Consider the following 27921-nt stretch of genomic DNA (forward strand, 5'->3'; position numbering starts at 1 on the left):
ATACTGCTATTCTGGCATTACCTCTGGTATGTAATCACTTTCATTATTAACTATATCTTCCACAATTTTGATTCCATACAAGATGTTCCTTTACAATGAAGACTAGTACCTGTGGGTTAATGCCCAGAGTGGATATTGGCATACTATGTTTACAGTTATATTCTTTATGGAAACTTGCACTAACTACTGAAGCACTAGTCAACTAGGCCTGTGAGAAACAGACAAATCATTCCACCTAAACAGTATTTAGTGCAAGCCAAGGACTGCTACGAGTTACAGTTTGGTGCAAACTTTTAATTTGACAGGTGACTAAAAATTAGTGAATGCATTACTCATTAGAAAGTTATTCAGGGTAACATTTATTCTTTGCTAAGGGTAACATTTGTTCTTCACCTGAACTCTTCTGCTAGCGATGTTGGTATGACAGCATCATGAAACAGCTTCTGTAATGGTCAGAAACAGTAGAAAAAGCCACTGACAGACAAGTGCAGTTAGTTGGTGTACAGGCATGCTTGGATGTCTGAAATCAAAGCATGACATTCATGTACACAGTTTCAATTAGTCATATGGCTCAACATCATCAAATATGTCAGTAATTAGTGAGAATTTTGAGCCATATTTCATAATCAAGTAAGCAATGGACTGGACAAACACAATTTTTTATATCATGGTCTTTTATTCCATGCATGATTGAGCCAGGTAATAAGCTAAGCTCTCTACTTTATTTTTATCATTTAAAGTAAAAAGGAAAACACCACTTTAGTCACAGCCATGATTAGGTAGCATTTAATGTACAAATTCCATTTACAAAAGTTAAAAATATTTGCATTTTACAAAGAGCCATAGAAAAATACACCTATAAGAAAACTGAGATTCCTGTGCCAAACCTTACAAAAGAGCTGCACAATAATAAACAAAATAATGAATGCAAACTGATGCCTGATGTTAACCAAACAGTTCCCATAACAATACGCAAAACAAAAAATGGAAATTGATGTTGAGTTATCAGAAATACAAGAGAAAACGTACATATCAAAATTTGATTCTCACATAAACATAAAATTTTTTATATATAATGAAGTTTTAATGTTCATAGATATGCCAAGAGGAATAAAATTAATAACAAAATTCCTACCACATACAAAGAAAATTATAAGTGTTACACAAGGTTGCATCTGAGAAACACTGTTCTTATGAGTTAACAGAAATTTTTTAACAGCTTACATTTTCCCCATATGTTAAATTTTTTGGATTCATAACTTTTATAAATTTTGAACTTTATTAGCATATTAAAGGCTGTGAAAGTCCAATTAAACTTTCATGTTTAAAAGCACACATTGGTAATAGTAGTAATTTCGCCAATTGTCTTGTGAGTTTTGTACATAGCTCTTGGATATTATATTTATGAAAGTAATCAACAAACAGAATATATTTATAATGATAGATGTCCTTCTTTGTATGACCATATTTAAACAAAAAACGTACAATAATAGAGAGACACGCACTACTCAAATATGAAAGGTCAACTCAGATAAACAAATGATGAATTATGGTACTTATTTTATTTTACCAGTTTACAATTGAATTTTTTAAAACAGTCTACACAATTTTAGTTTTTGAGGAAGTCGTATAATGTGTGTATACCTAGCCAAACACAAATTTTGTAAAAAAATTACTTCCCTTTTGTATTTGGTCCTTTAACAATGAATGGTTACAAAAAAACAAGCACGTTACAAAAAACAAGCACATCACAAAAAAGTCACATCCCCAGAATTAAACAAGAAAAGGCATCATACTGTAAAATGAAAATAATTGTTATCTTATAAAACACTGACATAAATATAACAGGTTACAACAAACATTACACAAAAGTTATTATGGAGAATTAAAGAAAACTAAAAAATAATGAGAACATTTAAGTTTAATAGCATGCAATTTCAATGTAAACTTCTTGTTTTGTAGGGCTGCATACATGAATGAAACAATTGTGAATTAATTATGCCAGTAAGAATTTTTTACAAACAGACTAGAGCAAGATAAGTGATGGGAGTAGCTGAATCAATAGAAATCTGATGACACTGACTGCTTTTACATTGCTATTACACTTCAGTTAGCAGACAACACCGTATTTAACATATCAAACATACCAGTAACATAGTATGATTTTAAGCTCCATTACTCACAACATTTCAACAATTGTCAATTCTGCACATCATTTCTAGAAATCCGTTATGAGATAACTTTTACAAGATTTCATATGCCCAGAATCTGAGTCAACTTAATCAATTTATGATCACCAGTTATGACAGCAGTATCTAACCGGCTTACATGTGACATACTTTATTTGAAGTGTAAATGGATAACCAGCTGGGAAACACATCTTCCAGTTTCATAGATCACGATGTTAAAGGGAAGTCCTTGGTGGGAATATGAATAATGGAATGGGTAAAACACCATATACTTGAGGTGTTGAGATGTCAACAGGCACATAAGGAAAACTGATAATGTTGCTAAGCTTCATGATAAATCTTTTTCAGAGCTAGCAGAACATGCATACATACACTGAAATGCATCTGCACTCCTACATTGTCCCAGCTGATTACATTGTGCCTACTCACTATTAGGAAAATGGTATAATTCTGAATTTACTTCAAAGTATGAGGTTCTTTAAAATGGAGGGCATGCATCTTACTTGAAGGAAATAGTGAATCAAACCTTTGTAAAATAATTCACCAGATTTTTACACATAAATATATTGCTTCTTTACAGTTTTCCTTTACTTGCACCTTGCTCAACAGCTGTCTTCTCAATTTCACTCTCTGCTAAAGTAGGTCAAAATGATGTTCAGTTACACAGTCAAATATCATACAAAGATCGGAGGCAGAAAAAAAATTATAATTCAGTGGCCAATAAAAGGCAGAAACAGGCTTTTCCTTGGGTCAAATTACACTCGTTAAACCTCTCACAGGGAGGATATGATCCAGAAAATAGAATGCTGAGAAGATGTAATGACACTGACAAGAACAGCCAATGAAGAAATATTACTTTTCATTGAAGTTTCTGTCTATTGCAATTCCATATCTCTAACACATCAAATATATAAACTTGCAACAATTAATAGTGCATAATGATTTCTATGATAAGTACGTAATGCACAAAAATCATTTGATTATGCAAAGTTTTAGGGAATTGCAAAAGTCATGAAGAAAGTTTTTAATAGATTGAAACAGTTTTAATGGTGTGCTAAGTAAGATTAAGGCATTTGTTTTTCGCACCAACATGATCTTTGGCAGTAAGTCTTTGTTTACAAATCTGTCCATCTTGGAAATAATATTGTTTTTAAAATAAAGTAGCCCAAAGGTACACGACTCCCAATATTCCCTGCAATAAATGTACATTAAACGGAAGAAATTAATTTTACAAGATACTGGATGGCATTAATATGGCTTCAGATAGCATCCACAGAGAAGCACAATAATCTCAAGAAGGGACAATTTTAGATATGATCATATTTAGACTCCTTAATGAGCCATTTGGTTCTGAGTTTATGAGCAATATACAGACAAATCTTTACATTCACATTCACAACAATATGAAGCACCAAACCCATTGCTAAGCTCAAAAGCAATCAAGCTTACTTTTAAGAAAAATGCAGAGTATGTTTAATTGCTCAAGGAGATCTCCAACAGCTAACATGTTATGTGCTGGAAGAAGAAGAGAGGGCATTAAAAGTAAAAGCAAATGATTTGTACGACACAGTAAGCCTGCAACAAAAGATAAATGTGAAGTGACAGTGCTTTCATCTGAAGCACCCAAAGAGACTAAACAGTGAATAAGACAAGATTGATGACACAGTTGTTACAGACAGCAAACAAGCTTGAACTGGACAAGGATGGGGTAGGAAACCGGATTTGTTCACTACGTATGTTATAATATTTACTATGATCATCGCACATGTAGTTGTAATTACTATGAATGTAATAGATGAAATACTGAATATGGCAAAAGTGTACGGCATTGAGCAGAGAAGACTAGTACTACTTCTAGTGTGTGCCTGTCAGTCACTATATGCATGCCCTTTGTTACGACAAACCTGGTCTGTGAAGTAAAAAAGTTATATATGAACAGGGTACAGTTCACAATAGATGAAATGATGAGCAGTGGACAAGGAACTAAAATGTGGTGACTATTAACACAAATATAGTGGTGCAGAGGAGCATTATTTTGTAAAATAACAGTCACTAAATTAAAACTACTGTATCTAAAGGTTTCAGCTATAATTTGGGGGGCAGAGGAGGGGGGGGGGGGGCGAAGAGGCTCGCAGAAGTGTTAATTTTATTCATTTTGTGACAGTTACTTTATAAAATGTGACACTGGACACAAAAAACAAATATAATAATGGTCTATGGCCATGGAAGCCTACATTAGTGGTGATTGTTGTTGCTCCAATGCCAAACTTGCATTCTTTATTATTAACACAGGGGCACAATTCCCTCTTTCAACACTACAACGTGCGTGATGAATCATGAGCATAGTGTATTTTTAAAACCATGTAGAGACAGAAAGGATGGCCAGAACTTACCTCAAGAAAGCACAACACCTAATGTTGCTGACACAAAGTAATAAAAACTCATAACAGCACTCCTAATTGTCAGAACAACAAGTTACTTTTTTTTAGGGAAAAAAGAGGAATCACTTGGTAAGATCAGACAAGAGGACAGGTCACTTAAAATCCATACTAAGGGGGATCAAAAAGGCATTTTCTTCTTTTTCTTTCGTTCTATGCAGTATATATCAAAATGAGGATCAACTCAAGAAAACTACGAAATTACGAGGAGACATTATGGCTTGGCAGTACTTACCTTCAACAGGCAGAATTCCATTTACTTCTAATGGCAGTACTAGAATTTCACCCCTTCCAGGTAAGCAGTGGCCAGTCACACTATCTGTTTGTACCTTTTCTTTCCTACCCTTTATTGTATTAATTATCTGATTGCCACTTTCTTTTTTAGTCTACCTTTACTTCTCATTCTGGCACTTCCAATAATCCTTTAAATTAAACTATCATTGGGTACTGTATATTGTGCACTCCAAGTGTAGTGATAAAACTGTTGATCTGAGACAAAGCACTGGTTCCCAGTTAACAAGTAGTCCAAAACCAAATGAATGCAAGAAATTCCTTTATCACAATTGCTCATTATCTTTCTTTGAAAATGTATTTATATCAAAGAACTTATTGCTTTATTTTTGTGAAGAAATAATGCATGGTAGTAACTATTTTTCCATTCACTGTCAGGTGTTAGCAAACAGGTATGAACTGAGTACTCCAATCAAGCCAAACTTGCTTGAACATCCCTAACCAATAGCGTAAGACACTCACATAAACAACATATGTAACTTAATTAAGATGATCTCTTATTGGAAGATTGCTGAATGAGACGAATGACGTAGTGAAACAGAGCTCAAGAAGACCTTGCTGGAAACAGTTATTTTTTTCCACTACATTTACTGAAAATGTTGAACAAGACTTGACTGTGGACTTCACAAGAGAGCAAGAGATTTGATTATAACTCTAAAAGGGGCTCAATTTAATGAACTACTCCAGGTATCGACTGCTGGCAACATTAGAAAGTGAAATCACTCAATTTGGAACAAGAGACAATCTAGCAGTAGATGGAAAGAACTAATAAGAAGAAAATATGTATGCAGAGAAGATAGTGAGAAATTGATGGAATTATTATCAAATTTGTAAAAAGCAACACAGAAATGGAGGAGGTAGCCTATAATAATAATAAAAAAAAGAGACATTAAAGCTGAAAGAGAAAACAAACTACATTCACATCATACATTTAAACATGTGTCACCTGTTAATTTGAAGATAGTTTTCAATGTTTGGAAAGCAATAGTAACAATCATTTCTTGCTTTCCAAGACACATTTGTTGGCCACAAAAACTTTCCACATGACAAAATATTGAAGTCTCACTTACACACACAATTGTATCCATGAATAAATCCAGTTAAAACATATAAAATGCACTAGCCCATTACTCTATAATGCTTAAGTCACAAACAAGTTGAACAGAAGAAAATAAAATTACCTATCTACTGACTGTTCTGACATAGATGTTCAGTGGGGTTTTAAGGTCAAAAAGTTTTATCCAATATTCAAAATGTTTTGCTGTCAACAGATTAGGGGGCTGTTTTGAATATAGAAGGTAACTAAATCAATCTGTGTGCAATACTGACATAAATATGTCAAGCCACTTGTCTCTTGAAAAGAGTGCTCAGCAGTAAGAATCTCAGTTTCATATTTTCCAGCGGATGGTGTTTTGATCTGATATGTGTGTAGAACACACTAAATGTTATGTTACTTAAATATCTTCTGGTTATTAATGCTATTATATTACATGTTAATAAAATATATATGAAAACATAAAGAAGCTGCTTGGTTGACATGTAACCTAACAAAATGTAGCAGCCATGCAGCTGCAAGCTTGCAATAATTCCTTCACTAGTGGAACAATGAAGGCAAATTCTTTATATCCAAAATTTCTTACCACAAAATATTTATTATTACAAAATTTCTATCCTTTATTATTTACACATCTGATGTGTTCAAAGTGTCTAACTATAAAATAGGAACATCATCATTTCCCAAAGTTAATATCTGATGATAAATTTCTTTCTTGTATTTACAAAAATCTAAAACCAAACACATAAGTCATAAATATTTAAGTCAGTCAATGTAAACAGTCATACAGATTTCTCTACTAAAATATACTTTCGTCATACAAAATTGTAGGCTAATATTATACAGTTTAAAAAATAGGAGAAAAAATGAGAGTAACTAATCATGACTGGTATTTGCTCGTGAAGAAAGAGCCATCACTTTGCGGCTCAAGCGAGCATTGTGCTCACGAAGATGTGTTATTACATCTGCCTGGCGTTCAAGAAGATCTTGCAGATGATCACTGTGTATCCTGCAGGACAAAAGAATCTAAATTAATTTCAATACAAAAGATGCTGAAGCAAGGAATGTACATCAATCATTTGAATACAATTTTTAGTTACAAAGATTCCATCCTATAATGCATCTCATACTCTCCCCTTCCCCCAAAAAAGAAGGAAATTTCTTCTGGATGTATTGAAATTATATCTTGGACTCCTTACTTGTCATTTGTTCTACCTATCTCTTGATTTATTGAATTCCATTTTGCTTTACACAAGTGTATCTTCACATACTTCTCTAAGCTTAAGCGCAAGCCATCCACATAAAAAAGGAGAAGAATCTGTACTTAAGGAATTAGAGTCCCTACTTAATTGCAATTATTTAGTTCAGTATATTTCATTATATCTGCCTAAAAACTGCTCCCTCATTCATTAACATTATTTGGTCCAACGTATTACATTATATCTCCCTAAAGACAGCTGTTTCAACATTCTTTCATTCTTTTTTTCTGTGTTCTTTCAGAATCCAGCAGGAATATCAGTTTCAACACAATGAAGTTAGTGTCAATACTGCCTATTGCAAGACTTCCCTTTAAAGAGAGTAAAAAAGAGGCTGGACAAGAAGTACCATACCATGCTATGGCTCAAGCTCTTTCTCATGCACTGTCCCCACTCACTCACATTACAATATTGTATCAATACCAGAATGATGCTGAACAGGTTTAAAAATATATCTATAGCCATATTCTGCAAACTACTGATGTGAGAGTAGGAAGAAGCGTATGTTATGCTACTGTTGTTTGCAATGATGATATATTTGTGTATGTAGGATGACTTTTTCCACTGTGTACAAACTCTAGGAATCGATCGATGCGAGGATATGGAACAAAAAAAGGTCTAATGAACTTATGTCTGCAAATGCATAGTTTCCATCCAAGAGACCATTCATTCAGTCATGCGTTGTTACAGAGACCGTGGTCTAATATGTGCTTTACCATGCAGCCACAGTTACAGTATGTGTTGAAAATGGTTTCCATGTACCTCAATGCATGCGTGTATGCACCATAACATGTTCTGTCTGACACGTTCACATCGGCCAGGCTGCATCTGAACAGTGTCAAAAGCAGCATGAATATGCTGCTCCAGTGTCTCCACATCTGCAATGGGCTCTGCATATACAATACTTTTGAGATGGCCCATAACCAGAAATCACACAGGTTGAGATCCGGTGAACGAGCAGGTCATGCAACTGGGCCCCCTTGTCCAATCCACTGACCACGGAAGACATAATGGAGATGCGCCTGGATGTTAATGGTGAAGTGAGCTGGAGCATCATGTAGAGGCCACATAACCTTTCGAATTATCAATGGCGCATCTTCCAGCAGGGATGGCAAAATAATCCACAAGAAATGTCAATAGTTTTAGCCTGTTAGGTGACATGGAAGGAAGACCAGTCCCAAAATATGGTCGCCAATTATTCCGGCCTACATATTCTGGTTGCACCGATGCTGATGATGGTGGTTGCTGGGATGTTTAAGGGGGACTAAACAGCGAAGGTCATCAGTCCCCATTCCAAAAACAGGCGAGCCGAAAATTTGCGGAGCAGGTAAAAACCAAAGGGGGGAGGAGACTCCCCCCCCAGGCACTAAAAGAACACAAATGCAGCAACAAACACTACAGACAAGAAGAGTACAGATGAACACCAGACAGAAAGAAACAGAAGAAAAGAAGATGGCCGGAGACTGGTTGACTGACCACGAGAACAAAAAAAGGGAAAGAGTCAACCATCCGACTACACACCAAAACAGCAACAAATATTGAGATACGCGAGGACAAAAGACACAGAAAGGGAAAGGTGCAGGACCTCCCTAAATGGAACCATAAAAAGGACTGCCACGGATAAAATTTAAAACGTCATCAGCCATGGAGGCATCGGCACATAAAACCAAAGGCAAAGTGCCCGGGAGATTAAAGGACTGCCGGAGGGTGCGCAGCCGGGGACACTCCAACAAAATGTGGGCGACCGTCAGCCGGGACCCACACCGACACAGGGGGGGATCCTCCTGACGCAAAAGATGACCATCCGTCAGGTAGGTATGGCCGATGCGCAGCTGACACAGGATGACAGAGTCCCTGCGAGAAGCCCGCAGGGAGGAGCGCACAAATCGGTCGTCTCCTTGACAGCCCGCAGTTCATTCGGGGATGTCATGCCACGCCACTCAGCAGTCCACATCCCAAGCACCTTACGGAGCAACACCAGCTGCTGATCGCGAGCCGTGAGGCCGATCTCCAAAGCTGGGGCGTCGATTGCCCCTTTGGCCAGCCTGTCAACACGTTCGTTCCCCGGGATGCCAACGTGACCTGGCATCCAAACAAAGACCACCGAACGACCAGAACGGGTAATGGCGGAAACAGACTCCTGAATAGAGGACACCAGAGGAGAAGAGGTATAGCAGCGGTCGATGGCCTGGAGTCTGCTCAGCGAGTCACTGCAGATGACGATGGACGTACCTGAGCAGAAACGCATACGCTCAAGAGCGCGCAATATGGCTACCAGCTCTGCAGTAAAAATACTGCAGGCAGCCGGCAAGGAGCGCTGCTCAACATTGGCAGCGTGAGCAAAAGCGTAGGCAGTGTGACCATCAACCAGGGAACCATCAGTGTAGACAGTCTCACAGCCCGAAAATGAGGCGAGGAACGCAAGAAAACGGCGACGGAGGGCCACAGGCGGAACCGAGTCCTTGGGTCCCTGTGCCAAGTCCAGACGGACGGACGGCCGGGGCAAACACCAGGAGGGCGTAGGTGCACGGACTCGGAAGGGAGGCAGAAGAGAGAATGACCCAAGTTCCGACAGCAGGGACTGGACGCGGACAGCAATGGAAAGCCCAGACCTAGGTCGCCGTTCAGGCAGATGGAGGACCATGGCAGGGAAAAGCAGGTGACCATTGGGATGGCCCGTCGAGCAATGCACGTGGACAGCATAGTCAGCGAGCAGTCGATGGCGGCGAATCCACCGAGCCCTGCAGGACCCCATTTTCCTGTGTATAAGAGGAACTAGAGGTGGCACCGACTTGCACCCGGAAAGAGCGGCGCAATAAAAAGGTTTGAAGAAAAGCCGGGAGCCGACCACGAAGACCCCACTCATGCAACGTAGCAAGGATGTGATGCCTTCATGTGGTGTCATACGCCTTCCGCAGATCAAAAAATACAGCAACGAGATGCTGACGTCGGGCAAAGGCCGTACGGATAGCAGATTCCAGCTGCACCAAATTGTCCGCAGCAGACCGGCCCCGACGGAAGCCACCCTGGGATGGAGCGAGGAGACCGCGCGACTCAAGGACCTAACACAAACGCCGCCCCACCATACGTTCGAGCAATTTGCACAAAACGTTGGTGAGGGTAATGGGACGATAGCTGTCCACCGCCACTGGGTCCGCACCGGGCTTCAAGATGGGGACAATAAGACCCTCTCGCCATTGCGACGGGAACATGCCCTTGCTCCAAATGCGGTTAAAGATGGTGAGGATGTGTCTCTGGCAGTCCCTGGAGAGATGCTTCAGCATCTGCGCGTGGATGCAGTCTGGTCCTGGTGCTGTATCAGGGCAATCGGCGAGGGCAGTGAGGAATTCCCTCTCGCTGAAAGGAGCATTGTATTGTTCAGAACGACGCGTGTGGAATGATAACTGCGTCTGCTCAGCTCGCTCCTTTAGAGAGTGAAAGGCGGGGGGTAAGTTGCAGTCGCAGAGCTCTTAGCAAAGTGCGCAGCAAGGTGTTCAGCAATGGTGGCAGCGTCCGTGCAGACAGCGCCATCCAATAGAAATCCCAGGGACACCCATAGGGGTCTGGTATCCATAAATCCACCGGATCCGGGCCCACACAAGCGAGGGGGAGACACGGGAGCCCAAGGATGAGACATACCTCTCCCAGCACTCCTGCTTACGCCGTGCAATAAGACGATGGGCCAAGGCACGGAGCCTCTTAAAGGCGATGAGGGTCTCTAGAGACGGGTGCCGCCTATGACGTTGGAGAGCCCGCCGACTGTCGCGAATAGCCTCAGCAATCTCCGGCGACCACCAGGGTACAGCCTTCCTCCGAGGGAGTCCAGAAGAGCGGGGGATGGCAGCCTCAGCCGCCGAAAGGATGGACGTGGTTAAGACACGGACCGCCTCGTCAATGTCACCCTGTGGGGGAGACTCAATGGTTGCAGCAGAAGTAAAAGCCGGCCAGTCAGCCCTGTGGAGAGCCCAGCGAGGCAGGCGCCCAGAAGAATGACACTGGGGCAGTGACAAATAGATGGGAAAATGGTCACTACCACACAGGTCAGGATGCACTCTCCAGTGGAGGGACGGGACAAGTCCGGGGCTGCAAAGAGAGAGATCGATGGCCGAGAACGAGCCATGGGCCACACTGAAATGCGTGGGAGCACCGGTGTTCAAGAGGCTAAGGTCGAGCTGAGCCGACAAATGCTCCACGGCACGACCGCGGTCATCGGAGACAGTCCCACCCCATAGAGGGTTGTGGGCATTGAAATCGCCCAGAAGCAGCAATGGTGGTGGGAGTTGAGCCAGCAGTGCAGCCAAGACATGTCGGGGGAGCTTCCCATCAGGAGGAATGTAAACAGAGCAAACAGTAATAGCCGACGCGAGCTCAACTTTGGCAGCAACTGCCTCTAAAGGCGTCAGAAGGGGTACTGGCGAGCTACAGACAGAGTGGTGAACAAAGAGGCAAACCCCACCTGACGCTCGTTGACAGGCAGTGCAGTTCTTATAGTATCCCCGATAACTGCGAAGGGCGGGGGTCCGCATTGCTGGAAACCAAGTTTCCTGCAGAACAATGCAGAGAACAGGGGAAACACTCAGACGCATCCGGAGCTCAGGCAGGTGGCGGAAATAACCGTCACAGTTCCACTGGAGAATGGAAGCAGGAAGGGACTGGGAGGGCGTGAATGCAACTAGGAGGCAGACGGCGCCTCAGAGCCAACTGCCGCCACCGGGGGAGAGTCAGCTGTGTCCATAGGAAAGGCCCCCAAGGGTTCCGTGAGGGCGAGATCCGCGGCAGAGGCGAGGATCTCCACCTCATCTCTGGAGCCAGGACTATGTACAGCAGGCGGTACTGAAACCGCTGGAACGTCCTTCTTCTTGGACACATTCCGTTTCTTCTTCTCGCGTCTGCCCTTAGGGTGAGAGGGCTGGGAGAGGTTCTCTGAAGGAGCGTCGGAGGCTGACGACGACGCAGAAGCCCTACGACCAGCAGGTGGCAGAACCTTCAGCCACTGGCTGACATCCGGCTGGGTAGGAGAAGAAACGGAGGAAGGGAGAGCCCCGAGGGACCCCTTCCGGGAGAGAGGAACCGGCAGAGGCAACACCGGCGGAGAAGGAGGGGGAGGGATCGAGCCCCCCAGTTGTGGAGCAGATGTCACTCCCGAAGTAAGCGTGGGGGGAGCGACAGAAGAGGGTTTGCCCCCAACTGCTAAGGGGGCAACAGAGGAAGGCTTGCCCCCAGACACGAGGGGGGCAGACAGAGATGCACGGCCCCGAGGGCCCACTGAAGGCGGCACAGGGGAGGCGACAACCGCCGCTTGCGAGGGTGACGATAACGTGGCTGCAGCATAAGATGTTCGAAGGGAAGCAGGATACAACCTTTCAAATTTCAGTTTTGCCTCTCGATAAGTAAGCCGGTCCAGGGTCTTAAATGCCATTATCTTCCACTCCTTATGAAGAACGGGGCAATCCGGCGAGCATGGAGAGTGGTTCTCCCCACAGTTGACACATACAGGCGGAGGCACACATGGAGAATCGGGATGAGAGGGGCATCCGCAATCTCGACATGTGGCGCTGGATGGGCAACGGGAGGACATGTGCCCAAACTTCCACCACTGGAAGCACCACATCGGGGGAGGGACGTAGGGCTTGGCGTCACAACGGTAAACCATTACCTTGACCTTCTCGGGCAAGACATCACCCTCGAAGGCCAAGATAAAGGCACCGGTGGCCAGCCTGTTAGTCTTGGGTACTCTATGTACACGACGGACAAAATGGACACCACGTCGTTCCAAGTCGGCTCTCAGCTCGTCGTCGGATTGTAACAATAGGTCACGATGGTAAATAATCCTCTGGACCATATTTAAGCTACTGTGGGGAGTGACGGTAACAGGGACGTCACCGAGCTTATTACACAAGAGCAATGCTCATGACTGGGCTGGGGAGGACGTCTTGAGGAGGATGGACCCATTCCTCATTTTTGACAACCCCGCCACTTCCCCAAACTTATCCTCCAGGTGTTCCACAAAAAACAGAGGCTTCGTCGTAAGAAAGGAGTCACCGTCAGTCCTGCTGCAGACAAGGTATTGTGGGACGTAAGGCTCCTGCTTGGCACTAGATCTGTGTCCCTCCCATGGTGCAGCCAACGAGGGGAACGACTGAGGGTAATATTGCGCAGCATCAAAGTCAACCCTGCCTCGCTTAGAGACGCTGGTGGCCGTCGACCACCAGCTTGGTGTGAGTTATTGCGCTTCATTGCGCCACATCCGCCCAGATGCCACCTACTCCGAATGAGGGCTCTCCCCAAGGGTGCCACCCAGCCAAAGCAACGGGTACCTGGCCGATATCCCGTTGCCCGGAGTCCCCGTGCCCCAGACAAGATGGGCACATACTCCTTGGCATGTGTGGGGAGGAAACAGCTCTGGCATCTGTAGTGCGATCCCTGCGTGGTCAGGGGGCTACCACCAAGAGGGTACACGACGACCCCACCACAATGGACTGGCTACCGTGCTGGATTTTAGGTGTTGAAAGGGTCCACAGTTGTCGGGGGTGCTAAGAAGGAGATTGCGCACAAGACGAGAAGGAGGCAACCCAGAAGACGTTGGGTGGAAATCCCGCCACACGACAATAGGTAGCATGCAAGATGGTGGTGCATGATGGACCAACAGAAAAACACCACGTAAGGCGTCCTTCCCCAAATGGCACGCACTAACAACGGAAATTTGGAAAAATGGAGGTCAAACCCAAAAGAGGACCAGCACATTAAGGCCAAAATGTTTGAGACTCCTTTTAGTCGCCTCTTACGACAGGCAGAAATACCGTGGGCCTATTCTGACCCCCGAACCCGCACGGGGGGATGCTGATGATTCGCTTCATCATACCATTCCACAGATGACTGTTACTAAAACTGAAGATACCACCCTGCATAAAGGTGGCCTCATCTGTGAATAGGATGGATGACACAAATCCTGGAATCATGGTTACCTGATGAAGAAACCAATGACAAAATTGCTCCCGATGTGGAAAGTCTGTCACTAGTAGGACCTGCACAAGGTGTAAGTGATAAGAGAAGCAACAGTTGTTGTGGAGAATGTTCCACTAGGTTGTCTGGCTTACCCTGTACTGGCAGGCCAACTGCCTGGTACTGACATGGTGGTCGCCTTCCAAAGTGTTAATCACATTTTCCTTTTCCTTTTGGGTACGTCCTTCTCGATTTCCAGCTTCCTGAAGCAACCCTGTCTCAGACAAACAGTGAAACACTGTTGCAAAAGATTCAATGCTGTGGCTGTTGTTGGCGGGGACAGGTCTCCTGATACAATCTTGCTGGTTGCCGTCCATTGCCATTTGCCTTTCCTTAAGTAAACACCATGTCAGCAAGTTCACAATTTGAATATGGAATCGTTGTGTGCAATGCTGTATCACATCCACTACAAGGTGAGTCAGCAAAAGAACTGAATCAGACACATCACCACCAATTACTATGGCAGGAGAGGATGCTAGAACATGGTGTATGAGGAAGAGTACCATTCTCTACAAGGAAACCATTGCATACTGTAACTGTGGCTGCATGGTACAGCACGTATTAGACCACAGTCTCTGCAACATGATTGAATACATGATCTCTAGAATGGAAACCATGCATTTCCAGGCATCAGTTCAAGAGACCTTTGTTGTTCTGTATCCTCTCATTGATCAATCCATATAGTTTGTACACAGTGGAAAAATCACCTTTATAGAGCCAATTTTCTCCACTCTGGACATATATAAAATGGCTGTAAATATAAAACTTACTGAACACACAGAGAAGGCACCACTTTTCAAATAGTTGCTGCTTTTCCAGCCACAAGTCAGCAAGTAGTGTGGTAGAAATAGTTTCCCTGTTAAGGAGTGTCTCTTCAATATTTTGAAGACCAATACAGAGAGAGAGAGAGAGAGAGAGAGAGAGAGAGAGAGGGGTTGGGGGGTGTTTGGGAGAAGAGACCAAACTGTGAGGTCATCGGTCTCATCGGATTAGGGAAGGACGGGGAAGGAAGTCAGGCGTGCCCTTTCAAAGGAATCATCCCAGCATTTGCCTGGAGCGATTTAGGGAAATCACGGAAAACCTAAATCAGGATGGCCGGACGCGGGATTGAACCGTCATCCTCCCGAATGCGAGTCCAGTGTGCTAACCACTGCACCACCTCGCTTGGTGTGTGAGAGAGAGAGAACAAGGAATGGAACAAAATATTTTTTTGTAAAACTTATTCATGATGTCATTCAAATCACTTTTAGAGACAATATTTGTCAAGGCATGATCATTAGTGATGACTTATCACTTGTGAAGTTCACTGAAATGTCTACAAGTTCACATGTCACCACAAATAGAATTGCGGTAACCATCTGTGTTACCATTTGTCATGTACCAGCTTCTCCGCCATTGCTACTACAATGCTTTATCAGGCACAGATATGAGCCGTTGCTATTCAATTCATGCTTGTTGGCACCAGATGATGCAGGGCCATCTGCCACATGGCAGCATGATCAAACATTAGAGAACAGCATCTCATCACAGCCTGCATTAGCCGAGGAAGATCAGTGACACTGTGGCTCACCAACAAACAAACTACTCTCTCCCTCTCTCAGACTACTGGCTCAACGACAACAGCTTCCAGCGCATCTGCCTCCCTTCCATGCTTACAATGAGTCTGCAGAGGATTGGGAGGCATACGAAAAATAGTTACAGCAGCACTTTGCCGTCTTCGAGGTAAAGAATCCCGATGACATTAAAGCTCTTTTTCTGTCATGAATTACACTCCACACGCACCACTTGTTAGGCAAGTTGGCTCTGCTTCAGGAATCCACTTCCCTCTCATTCGATGAAATGTGCTGCTTACTGCTAGCATGCTCACCAAACGTACTGTGCTTGGACAGTGGAGTTACAGGATCTTAGTCAAAAGTGGTGATTTTTTGCCACTCCGTATAAAGAGTCTTATGTTGACACTATGGTCAGGGATACTATCATTACGTCAGACCCCTACAAAGAGGTTCACCAATGGGTGCTGCAATTTGAAGACCCAACCTTGGAAGAAGTACTTCCTGTTGCTCAATTGTTTGACATTTCCCATGTGGTGGGTTGCCAATTGGAATCCAGGGCAGACATGGCCACAGTAAACAGTGCAACAACAGACGCTTAGGTTCTGGCATGTCCTCTGAGGTAAAATTGCGGCAGTGCAGCAGGCCTGTAAATCACATTCCACACGTCTGCAGTGGGCTGCTCCCCGCACACCACTTGCTTTTTGCCCACCTTGTTTAGTTCATTATGTCTGGCCTGACTGCACAAAGTGTTCATCTTCCTGCTATAACCATTGGAAGAAGGGACACATTTGGCAGTGTGTGATGCTATGTCCACTCGCTCTGAAGCCTCGGCTCCCCACCACAGGGACATCAATGTTGTCAGCTCTATGGTGACATCCTTGTGGCAGTATCCAATAGTTGCATGCTATTGTGCATATCAATGGGAAGCCACTTCAGTTGCAAGTCAACACTGGCACCACAGCTTCTCTCATTAATTATCACACATATGTGAACCTCAGTGCCCTGCCACTGTCACCAACTATGTAACATCTTGTAAGCCAGAGCAGGCAACAGATCCCCATACTTGAGCAACTTGTGGCAGACACAGCATGCAAGACTGTGGTTCACCTATTAACCTTTCTTGTGGTGAACAGTGCTTCAACTGACAACGTGTTTGACTTGGGTGCTTTCATGGCCTATGATTTTACAGTCTCCAATTTGGTTCACCTGGTTCCCAAACTGGTGCTGTATCAGGAGCTTTAAGAACTCTGCAAGGCATTTTCAGACTTTTTTTACCTGGGCTTGGCAAAGTTCAGGACTTTTCTGCTTGAATTATCCTTAAACCAATGGCTTAGTCTCGTTGTTTTTTGGACGTGGCTATACTGCTAGCAATTCATGACCAGGCCAAGCAGGAACTAGGCAGTTTGACAGCTTTGGATATGATTGAATCTGTTCCATTCAGCCAATGGGCTATGCCAACAGTGATCATCAAGAATCCATCTGGCGAGGTCTGTATTTTTGGTGATTTGAAAGTGACAGTCAATGCACAGGTGATGATACACTTACCCCATCCCATGTCCGGATGAATTGGTGGCGAAACTCACAGGGATCATTATTTTTCAAAAATAGATCTTTCTGAGGCATATTTGCAGCTTCCATTAGATGAGGCACCTCAGCAGTTGCTGGTGGTCAACATTCCTAATGGACTGTCCAAATACAAACGGTTAGTCCTTGGCACAGTGAGTGCACCTGCACTTTTTAAATGTTCCTTCAAGCAACTCGCTTAACACATTCCTCACTGTATTAACATCTGCATGATATTGTGGTCGTTGGTCCCTCGAGGGAGGAACATTTTCGGAACATTCGGCCTCTTTTTCAGATGCTACACAACACAGGTCTCAAGTGCAGTCTGGATAAATCGCGCTTCTTTCAACTTCTATTGAATGCATTGGACACGTCATTTCCTGTCAGAGTATTCAGCTGACTGACAGTCACATCGCTGCCATTGATGCACATTAAAAGCCCACAAATCTGGAGGAAACCCAGTTTTTTGTTGTTGACAAAATTGGTTATCATCATAAATTTAGCCCATAAACTGCTGCCATTGCTTCTCCTTTAAATCAGTTACTGAAAAAGGCTGTACCATTTATCTGAACGGCTGCCTATGACCAAGCATGCACTATACTGAAAGACAATCTTCATTCAGCCTCTTGCTTAGCCATGTTTCAGCTGGGTTAACAAGTCTTCTTGGCTATGGATGCATCCCAGTTTGGGCTTGGGGCTGTTGTTGTTCATCACAGTTTTACAGTTCAGAGCAACTGATAGGTTTCACCTTAAAGATGCTCAGTGTGACACAGCAAAATTATTTCCAAACTGAGGAGGAGGCCATCATCATTATTTATATGATCAAGAAATTTTATGTTTTTATATATATATTGTGGAGTTTCAACTTGTCATGGATAACAAGCTGCTCTTCACCCTCTTTAGCCACTTGGCGTATCTACTGGACACGACAGACCACAAGCTGCAATGACGGGCTCTGTTCCACAGCTGTTACAGTTACGAGATTCACTTCCACCTGATAGCTCAGCAATTCAACGCAGATGCCCTCTCTTGTTTCCTATGGGTTCTGACCCCTGCTTTGACCAGAAAGAAATCCTTTATTCTTATTTCGATGAGGAAGCTGTGCATGCAGTGGATGACTTTCCTTTAAAGAACTCACATATTGCTGACATCATTAGCACAGGTTCTTTTTCACCAAGCGAGGCAGCATATCCAGGCAGGGTGGCCAGAATGGCCTCCAGCATGGACGTAGGACCCTGTCCGTAATTATTTTGTGCTGATCCACAGACTGATTCTTATTAACAGTGTGATTGTGCTGGTCAATCTCACATCCCTCCAGAGTGACATCCTTCAGTTCTTGCATCACAGACACTGGGGAGCATCACCCATGCAGATGCTTGCTCACTGCTACATCTATTAGCCAGATGTCGAATGACAAAATGAACACAGTTGTGTGTTCCAAATAGACACTCTCCAGTGATGTTATTTGCTGTGGCTGGCACCCATGCAGCCACGGAAACAAGTTCACTTAGATTATGTTAGCCACTTCTTGGAAGCATTTTGATCGATTGTCATGGATGCATACTCTTGCTTCCCATATATCATCAACTGCTGCTCCACGATGGCTGAGTCTCATATCTTTTCCATTGAAGTTCTTCTCCACATACTGGTGACAGGTAACAGTCCGCAGTTAATCTCTCAGACCTTTCAAGACTTTTGTGGGCAGCAGGGCCTGCACCATGTCAAGACACCGCCATTGCATCTGTGTCCATTGGAGAGACAGTGTCTCACACAGACCTTTAAAACACAGATAAAGAAATACATCAGGGGTACTCCAATGGAAGAGGCACTCACACTCTTTCTTAGTTTCTAAAGCTGGAGCTGCTGCATGGATGCCCGCCACACACCTTGCTGCACCTCCTGCTGGTGACCCCTTGCCCACCTCCTGCATCGCTGGGACCCCTTTCTGGGTTTGCGCCTTTGCTTGTCATCAGTGATGTATTCCAGCACTGGTCCATGGGAAATTGAGTCAGCATGTCTTTATACTACAGATGGAAGACAGCCTGGTGGCCAGCCATCGCAGTCAATTACACCTTTGGGTGGGGGATGCACACAGCCCGGCCCATCTCATACCTCCCACATCACTCCACTTGTTGGATCCTGATTTTCCGTTGTCTCCTCTGCCTCTTGGGTATACCCTCCCTCTCTTGACTGGACCCTGGTCCCAGCACTTCACCTGCTGTTTTTTCCCAGCCCTCCACAGGAGGGGACTGGTGGCAAAGATGTCCTTCCGTGAGAGGAGACAATGAGTGGACCGCTCAAAGTGTCTCAGCACATTCCCGCTCCTGCTTCTGAAGAACTGGATGTTCACGTGATTTCCGCTCCAGCAGTGGGGACCCTGGTGGCTGTCGGTGTGGCGTTCGTCCATCGCAGACTCATCAGGGTCAGAACCACTTACAGCCCTACTCTCCAGTTGCTCCCAACAGAGAGAGTCTGTCTGTGCCTTGCTTGGTGGCCTCTGATGCCTGAGAGGCAATGGACAGCACTTTCTTCACCACAGTAAATGGTGCAGTGGGGGAGTGAGGGAGAAGGGGAGGGTGGGATGCTTGGTCAGCACTGACAGAATGTCTTCCTTGCTACCCCCTCCCCCCCTCCCTCCCCCGGGGAAGAGGACTGTGGTAACCATCCATGTTACCACTTGTCATGTATTGGCGCCACTGCTACCACAATGCTGCATGAGCTGCCAGTGTGAGCCATCGCTACTGAACTTGCCTGTGCCAGTGCCAAGTGACAGAGGGCCAGCTGCCAGGAGGTGGCAAGTTCAAACGTCAGAGGACAGAGCACTGTCTTGCAACCTGTGTGTGCCACTGCCAATCAACACAACCATGGCTCACCAACACACAAACAAACAACATATAACACAAGAGCGAAGAGCTCTTTCTTTCATTTCATTAGTGTACTTCAAAGTAGTTACTTGAACTCTGCTCTCAGGAACTAACTGTGAACTGTATTGTGGACTTCAGCCTGGGCTGCACTCGGGAACGTGTATGGAATATTGAATTTGTGTTATCATTAAAGCTGATAGGTCTCTAAGTGTGTATTTACTTGTCTGTGGGTTACTACAAGGATCACAGCAACCTGCTGTCATGGAAAAATCACTGTTTGTGTTTTAGAAGATTTCCACTGTGATTTTATCATTAATGTACAGTAGTTTCATCATAATATACACACTGATGAAATGGATCATGAGAATATGACTGGTCACTGAAAGGACACAAGATTAAAGTTTAATGTCTTGTTCGTGAAATGCTCATTAAAGACAGCGCACAAACTCATAGTGGATAACAATATAAAAGGCAATCAGCAGTGCTCTTTTCAAAGAAAACATCCTGGCATTTGCCTTCATTGATTCAGATATATGACAGTAAACCTAAGTCTGGGCAGATGGATGGAGTTTTGGACCCCAGTACTCCCAAATGTGCATACTGTGTCAAAATCAATGCCCCACAATACTAAGGGGCGTAATACTGAGGCCCAACAGCTATAAATATACTGTACTATGATGCTTGTATGAAATGAAAATGAAGGTGGTGTTGTGTGAGAAAAATTCACCATAGGTGTAAACTGTAACTTAATTTTTTACTTCTAAGAAGCATATGCCATGGAACAAACATTGCATCTGCAAATATGTTGAATTTTGATAACAGTTTAAGATACAGATTTCAAATTGTAGCTTACTAGTAAAAGCAAACGAATTTCTATTGCTGTTCAAATGGCATCATAAAAAAGGAATAAAAACAAAGGGATTTTAAGGTGGAGGGGAGGGAGGGAGGTAGTAGTCTTCGATACATACTTGTTATCATTTGCTTATGACTTTTCCTGTGTTTTGCATCAATATTTTCGTGTACTTATATTCATAGGTTGAGTCAAACCTTGAAAAATGCAATGTACTATTGAAAAGTACTATGCCGTCCGAGTCTGTGTGGGACTCAAAACATTAGCTACAAAGACATAGTTCATGATTCAGAAAGTGTATAGAAGTGAAAGCCTATAAAAACTGCTGCTTTGAGACGACACAAGTACTTCAAAGATGGTTAAGGGAGTGTGGGATGTGAACTCCATACAGGATGCACCATCCATCAGCAGGAACAGGGACAATGTGCAACATGCATGTAATAAATTGAACTCAGCCCAGTGGTAAGCCTTCAAATGATCACAGACCACACAGGAATCGATAAAATGACTGTGCGTATCATCTTTACCCAGGATTTACATATGAAAAAAAATCTGTGTCAAGCTCATCCCAGAACAATTGACATGACTGAAGGCAAAACTGTGTGCTTCTTTGTGAAGTTCTTTTACAGTGCCTTAAAAGAAAACTTCAATTTTTTCGACAATTTGATAACTGCTATAAAATGTGGGTTTCTGAATACAAACTCCAAATAGCACACACTAGCATCCTCTCACTAAACAAAGACTCGAATGAGCAGTTCAAAGGGCACAGTCATGGTCTTTTTGATGCGAAAGGCGTGGTCCATCATGAATCTGTACATGAGGGACAGAACATCATAGCTGCTTTATATGTGGAAGTGCTGCAAAAACTGAAGGGAAGGGTGAAGTGAGAGATGCTAGACACTATTCCCAATTGGATGCAGCTACTAAAGGACAATTCCATGAGACTAAAGCTTTGATGTGCTGCTTGAGGGACACATTGTAAAAGTTCTTCTGGACGCCTTTCAACTTGTCAGAAGTGTGTCGATGCTGAGGAGCTCTGCTTTGAAGAATTTTAATTGTTTGTAGCAATATCTCAAGTTGCTCATGTAATTCGCCGGTGCTACTAACCCACAGTAATTTTTCTTGTGCTGTTCTGTCAGCTGTATCCAGATCTATCTTGCACACAGTTGCCAGTAACCCAGCGTTTCTATGAGTGTGCCATATAATAGAGTTCTGTAGAGTTGTGGAAACAGTGCAGAAATTTCACCCACTGTCAATCGGCTGTCTTCACGAACAGTTTCCTCTATTTTTGGCACAAACTCATCAATCAAAATGAAAGGCCTTCCACTCCTCTGTTCATCATGAAAATGTTTTTGCCTTCACTTCACTCATTATACCGCTCAAACACACTTGTTCTGTTCATAATACCTTCACCATAAACTGTTTTGATTCACGAAAAAATTTAAGTAGGTATTATTCCTTCCATGAGTAGGAAAAGGATCACAGCATGTGTTCACCTTATAAACAACTATCTGTTGTCTTTTGAAGTAGTTGAAATTAGTTATGGTACCGTTTCCATGACATAAGACTGAAAATGCAATAAAAGAATTTTGTATTTAAAAACCATAAAATGCTTTTAAAAAATTTTTGCGAAACTCTGTGAAATAGATTACTATGACATAAGAAAAAAACACAGCTATTTCAAACTGAGGCATTCTATCAAAATCCATAACTTGGAGTCTCAATATGGTACAAGAAATTATTGGATTACATATACACACACAATGAGGAATTACTTAAAGCTAAATTAAAAAACATTTCTCATAACCAAAGGGACATATTCGTCGAAGGAAGTCTCAATTTTTAACAGTTTGAGCAACAGACCATGAACAATTGTTGAATCACAGAAATTGTAAGTTACTAGCACACATAGATTACTGTATCACAGTTTTCCCCAAATTTGGACTCATTATTATTTATAGACACCCTGTTTATAAAATGGACATTAGATGGAAGATATTAAAACCTGGAACATAATTAGCAAAGAAAAAGTTCTCAACAACAAGAATTTTTTTGTCAGAAAGGAGTGGAACAATATTCTGCAGCTCATTAAAGCTTTCTGAATCACATTTCTGTAAGAGCCCACTTGACAGATAATGAATAGGACAATTTATAAATACACAGAGAATACTAAATAAAAAGAGTCACGAACTTACCTGTAACCAACTTCTGAAGCACTACGTTGTCCTTCTGTTTCTCTTTGTAACAGCCATTCATCACGTTGCGCATCAGGTAGAGGACATTTCTTGTTAAAGTTGTACACTTTTCCTAGTGCGTGCAGAGATATTATGCCATTACAGTATGCGTAATAATACAAATGAATGTATAAATGCTTTTACTTTTCAATGTTTCAAAGCAGAGAGAAAGCAAATCAATATGAGGTCATTCTGAACCCCATTATAACTACTTAATTTTCATAATAAAAACTGGCTCCAAGTTTGCAAAGCAGATAAAACAATAATTCAGCTATATATATTACTTTTGAATCTTATCCGGGCAGAAAAATCCAAAAGTGAATGCTAGGCAAAAGATTAAGGAAACAAAGATTTGTTTTGGATGCTAATTAGGAAAAAACTGCATAAGCAAATATGAGTAAGTAAGCTAGGATACTGTGATACAAGAAGGACAAAAATATGTGTAGGGAACAGGGAAGTGGGGAATTAATGGGACTGTAGTCATGGTCTCACAAGTAATGATGAACAATGTAGTAACCATATGCAATGCAATTCTAAAGAAAGAATAACATGTTGAGAGAGGAAAACTCATCTTGTAACAAAGCAGACACAAGCAAAGATGGATTGGAGATTGAGGTATTTTGAGAGTAGGTTAAACCAAGTAATTGAGGAAAGTTAACAAAACAAAAGTATCCAGTATGAATTTTCACTTTGTAGCAGAGTGTGCACCGATTTGAAACTTCCTTGCAGAGTAAAACTGTGTGCTGGAACAAGATTCGAGCCTGGGATCTTTGTTTTTCTGAGCAATTGCCTTGCTAACAGCTATCCAAGCACAACTCATGTGCTGCCATCACAGTTTTACTTATGGGTCATGAGTCATAGTTGGAGAGCTCAGTCGGTAGAGTAATTGTCCATGAAAGGCAATGATCCCAGATTCGAGTTCCGATCTGATACACAGTTTCAATCTACTGGGAAATTTCAAAATAAAAGTAGATGACAAAGATGATACAAACAGATATGAAACAAAATTAAGCATTTCCAAATACTGTCTGTATGAAACACTATTAACAATTTTAGATCTGCAAATATGGTTCTCGGGTTTGCCGCCAGATCGTATTGTGTAACTCGCACAATATTTCATCGATGCAACTGCTCGACATCATCAGGTGGTGGTAACTGCTGCTGTCACTGCTGCAGGGTGTGACTGATGATAATTGCATGGCAGCATCGGAATACGTCATGCCGCGTGCAGGAAATACGCGTGCGTAGGAAGACGCTCGTAGTTGGTGGAAAGTGGTGCTCCTGGTGCCCCCTGCTGGGAGCTGCTGAGACATGGCCAACAGCATACACGAGTTTGACAAGTTATGTAATAAGAGAGGTAGATTACTGTGCACTACGGCATTTTTATTGAGATGCCTTGACAAGCAAACTGTCCCAACATTTGCAAAATTTAAACATCATATTGAATCTGCGGCCAGTGTTAGAATTAAACGACATGTGAGTGTAGCCCTAGTGAGAGAGAGGGTACGTTATACAAGACGGGAACTGCACATGGTATCCACAAAATTGCTATCACTGCATCTGAAGATCTTTTCAAAACTCTCAGCATTATTCTGGGATTGGATGGATAGCACTACATGGGCACCAGCTGACTGGTCAAAACAACAGGCTAAGGTCCACCAAAGTCTCAAACCTTCTTCTTTCTGGTGGTATGTAGATGATACTCTTGTAGGTGTGGCCCCATGGAATAGAGACATTATCGGTGCTTCTCCGGCATCTGAACTCACTCCATCTCAATCTACAGTACACAATGGAAGTGGAAAAGGATGGCATCTTACCATTCCTGGATGTCTTAGTCAGCAGAAAAGCTGATGGTACACTGGGACACAGAGTCTATCACAAATCAACTCATATGGAGCTATATTTGCAGGTCACATGTTGCCATCATCCTGCGCAACACGGTAGTGTCCTACACTCTTTGGTGCATAGAATACGCAGATGCCAACAGTTTCCCTGGTGAGCTACAACACCTGAGAATGGTATTCCAACAGAATGGCTATTCCGATAGGCAGATATGCCATGCATTCCGTTCTAAGCAAACTCGAAGCAGGGATGTAAATGAAGATGTGGAGGCACCCACTGCAACAGCATTCTTGCCCTATTTTGGTGCCATGTATTCGAGAACAGAAAGAATCCTCAAAAAACATGACATCAAGTGTGTTTTTTGGCCACCAGCAAAATTTAGGAATTTATTGTGCTCGGTCAAAGAGGACCTTGGCATCAGGAAACACTGTGTGTATAAAATCCCATGTCAATGTGGAAAATCTTATACTGAACAGACATGGCGAACCATGCAAGAACGTTGCGTTGAACACCATTGTCATACATGCCTGGGGCAACCTGATAAATCAGTGGTAGCAGAGCATTGCCTGGACATGGGACATCATATGCTTTATGAACAGGCAGAAATTTTATCCCCAGCGTCATCTTTCTGGGACTGTGTTGTTAAGGAGGCCATCGATATCCATATGGCGGACAATCTTATCAACAGGGATGCAGGGATGCATCAGTGAGAGCAACAAGCAAAATGGAAGCAAAGGAGGAAATTTTGAACTAAAGACCAATAGCTTTAATTCTCAGAGTTGGCAAGATATTTGAGTTTGTGAGGCTAGCTCAGATTAATGCCTTCTCCCATGAAACAATTTTCAAGTAGAACCCAGAATATTTTTGGGAAACACCACAACAAATATAAGGTTCTTATGGCACTTCTGCACTCTATTTTGACAGAGGGAAGAATGAAGAGAATATATTTTCAGACTTCACAAAGACATTTTATCTGGTCAGCTATGTACTGTTTTGGAAGAAACTAATGGCATCTAATAACAATTACCTCATGTTTGCATATCAATACAATTGTGAAATCGGAAAAATATGAACTATCAATGCAATCAGAAATAAATTAATATTCAGCCCATAATTGAAGCAGCACTGCACAGTGTCCCACAGGCCTTGATTTTTGTATCAATTATATCTCTCATGTATGAGGCATGTTCACAAAGTAATCCCCCCCCCCCCCTTTTGTTTCAAATGCTCTTTTTCAGCTTTTTTAGGGTCTCACAATATTTTTGTGCAGTGACAGTCTCCCCCTGAGCCAGAAATTTGACCGAAATGATGCCCTTTCAGTCGCAAAACACTGACGTCATGAATTTTTTGGCCAAAATTGTGGTTTTGAATTTTTTTAGCAGATGTGGAATTGGCGTGATGCCACTGTGATGTCTGTCTTTTTGTCTCAAGCATGTAATGAGCCACCCATGTTTCATCTCCAGTCTCAATAGAGCTCAGAAAATCCTCACCTATTTCAAGTTGCTCATGTAATTCGCCGGCGCTACTAACCCACAGTAATTTTTCTTGTGCTGTTCTGTCAGCTGTATCCAGATCTATCTTGCACACAGTTGCCAGTAACCCAGCGTTTCTATGAGTGTGCCATATAATAGAGTTCTGTAGAGTTGTGGAAACAGTGCAGAAATTTCACCCACTGTCAATCGGCTGTCTTCACGAACAGTTTCCTCTATTTTTGGCACAAACTCATCAATCAAAATGAAAGGCCTTCCACTCCTCTGTTCATCATGAAAATGTTTTTGCCTTCACTTCACTCATTATACCGCTCAAACACACTTGTTCTGTTCATAATACCTTCACCATAAACTGTTTTGATTCACGAAAAAATTTAAGTAGGTATTATTCCTTCCACGAGTAGGAAAAGGATCACAGCATGTGTTCACCTTATAAACAACTATCTGTTGTCTTTTGAAGTAGTTGAAATTAGTTATGGTACCGTTTCCATGACATAAGACTGAAAATGCAATAAAAGAATTTTGTATTTAAAAACCATAAAATGCTTTTAAAAAATTTTTGCGAAACTCTGTGAAATAGATTACTATGACATAAGAAAAAAACACAGCTATTTCAAACTGAGGCATTCTACCAAAATCCGTAACTTGGAGTCTCAATATGGTACAAGAAATTATTGGATTACATATACACACACAATGAGGAATTACTTAAAGCTAAATTAAAAAACATTTCTCATAACCAAAGGGACATATTCGTCGAAGGAAGTCTCAATTTTTAACAGTTTGAGCAACAGACCATGAACAATTGTTGAATCACAGAAATTGTAAGTTACTAGCACACATAGATTACTGTATCTCAGTATAAAAACAGTATTATGAAACAGATAGATCGCTACTCGCCATATAGTGGAAATGGTGAGTCGCTTTATAGTGAGTAGCAGTCTATGCTTTTCATACTGTCATTATTCCATATTGAATTTTTCCATCGTTTGATTAAGCATAAAAACAATTACCTATTGATGCTCTTCTAGTTTTTCAAAATTAGCTATACTTATATAAATATTAATACAGTGTGTACATAATGTCTGGGAACACTTTCAATTATTTATTGCACAAGAATTAAACATTGTACAAATGTCATAGATACTGCATTTTGAAGAGAAACTCTGAAAGTTTTTTACAAACATTTGAAATGTGATCCTTGAGTGACACGGCAGACATCAATATGGTAATCGAATTCGTGCCATACCCATCCCAGCATGGCATCGTTGACTGTGGCAGCCGCTTCCCGTATT

General features: G+C 42.5%; 1 protein-coding gene across 1 annotated transcript in view; it reads right to left on the reverse strand.

The window, feature by feature from the left end:
• Positions 1-6604: 6604 nt before the first annotated feature.
• Positions 6605-27921, reverse strand: part of LOC124621663 (transmembrane protein 192) — a 37684-nt gene continuing 16367 nt past the window's right edge. Inside the window, exons 6-7 of the mRNA XM_047147158.1 lie at positions 23256-23367; positions 6605-6981 (exon numbers count right to left, since the gene is read on the reverse strand). Of these exons, the coding sequence (XP_047003114.1) occupies positions 6849-6981; positions 23256-23367 (245 nt within the window). The 3' untranslated portion in view covers positions 6605-6848. The remainder of the gene's footprint in view (positions 6982-23255; positions 23368-27921) is intronic.

The sequence above is a fragment of the Schistocerca americana genome, chromosome 1 (genome assembly GCF_021461395.2).
Source record: "Schistocerca americana isolate TAMUIC-IGC-003095 chromosome 1, iqSchAmer2.1, whole genome shotgun sequence".
Classification (NCBI taxonomy): domain Eukaryota; kingdom Metazoa; phylum Arthropoda; class Insecta; order Orthoptera; family Acrididae; genus Schistocerca; species Schistocerca americana.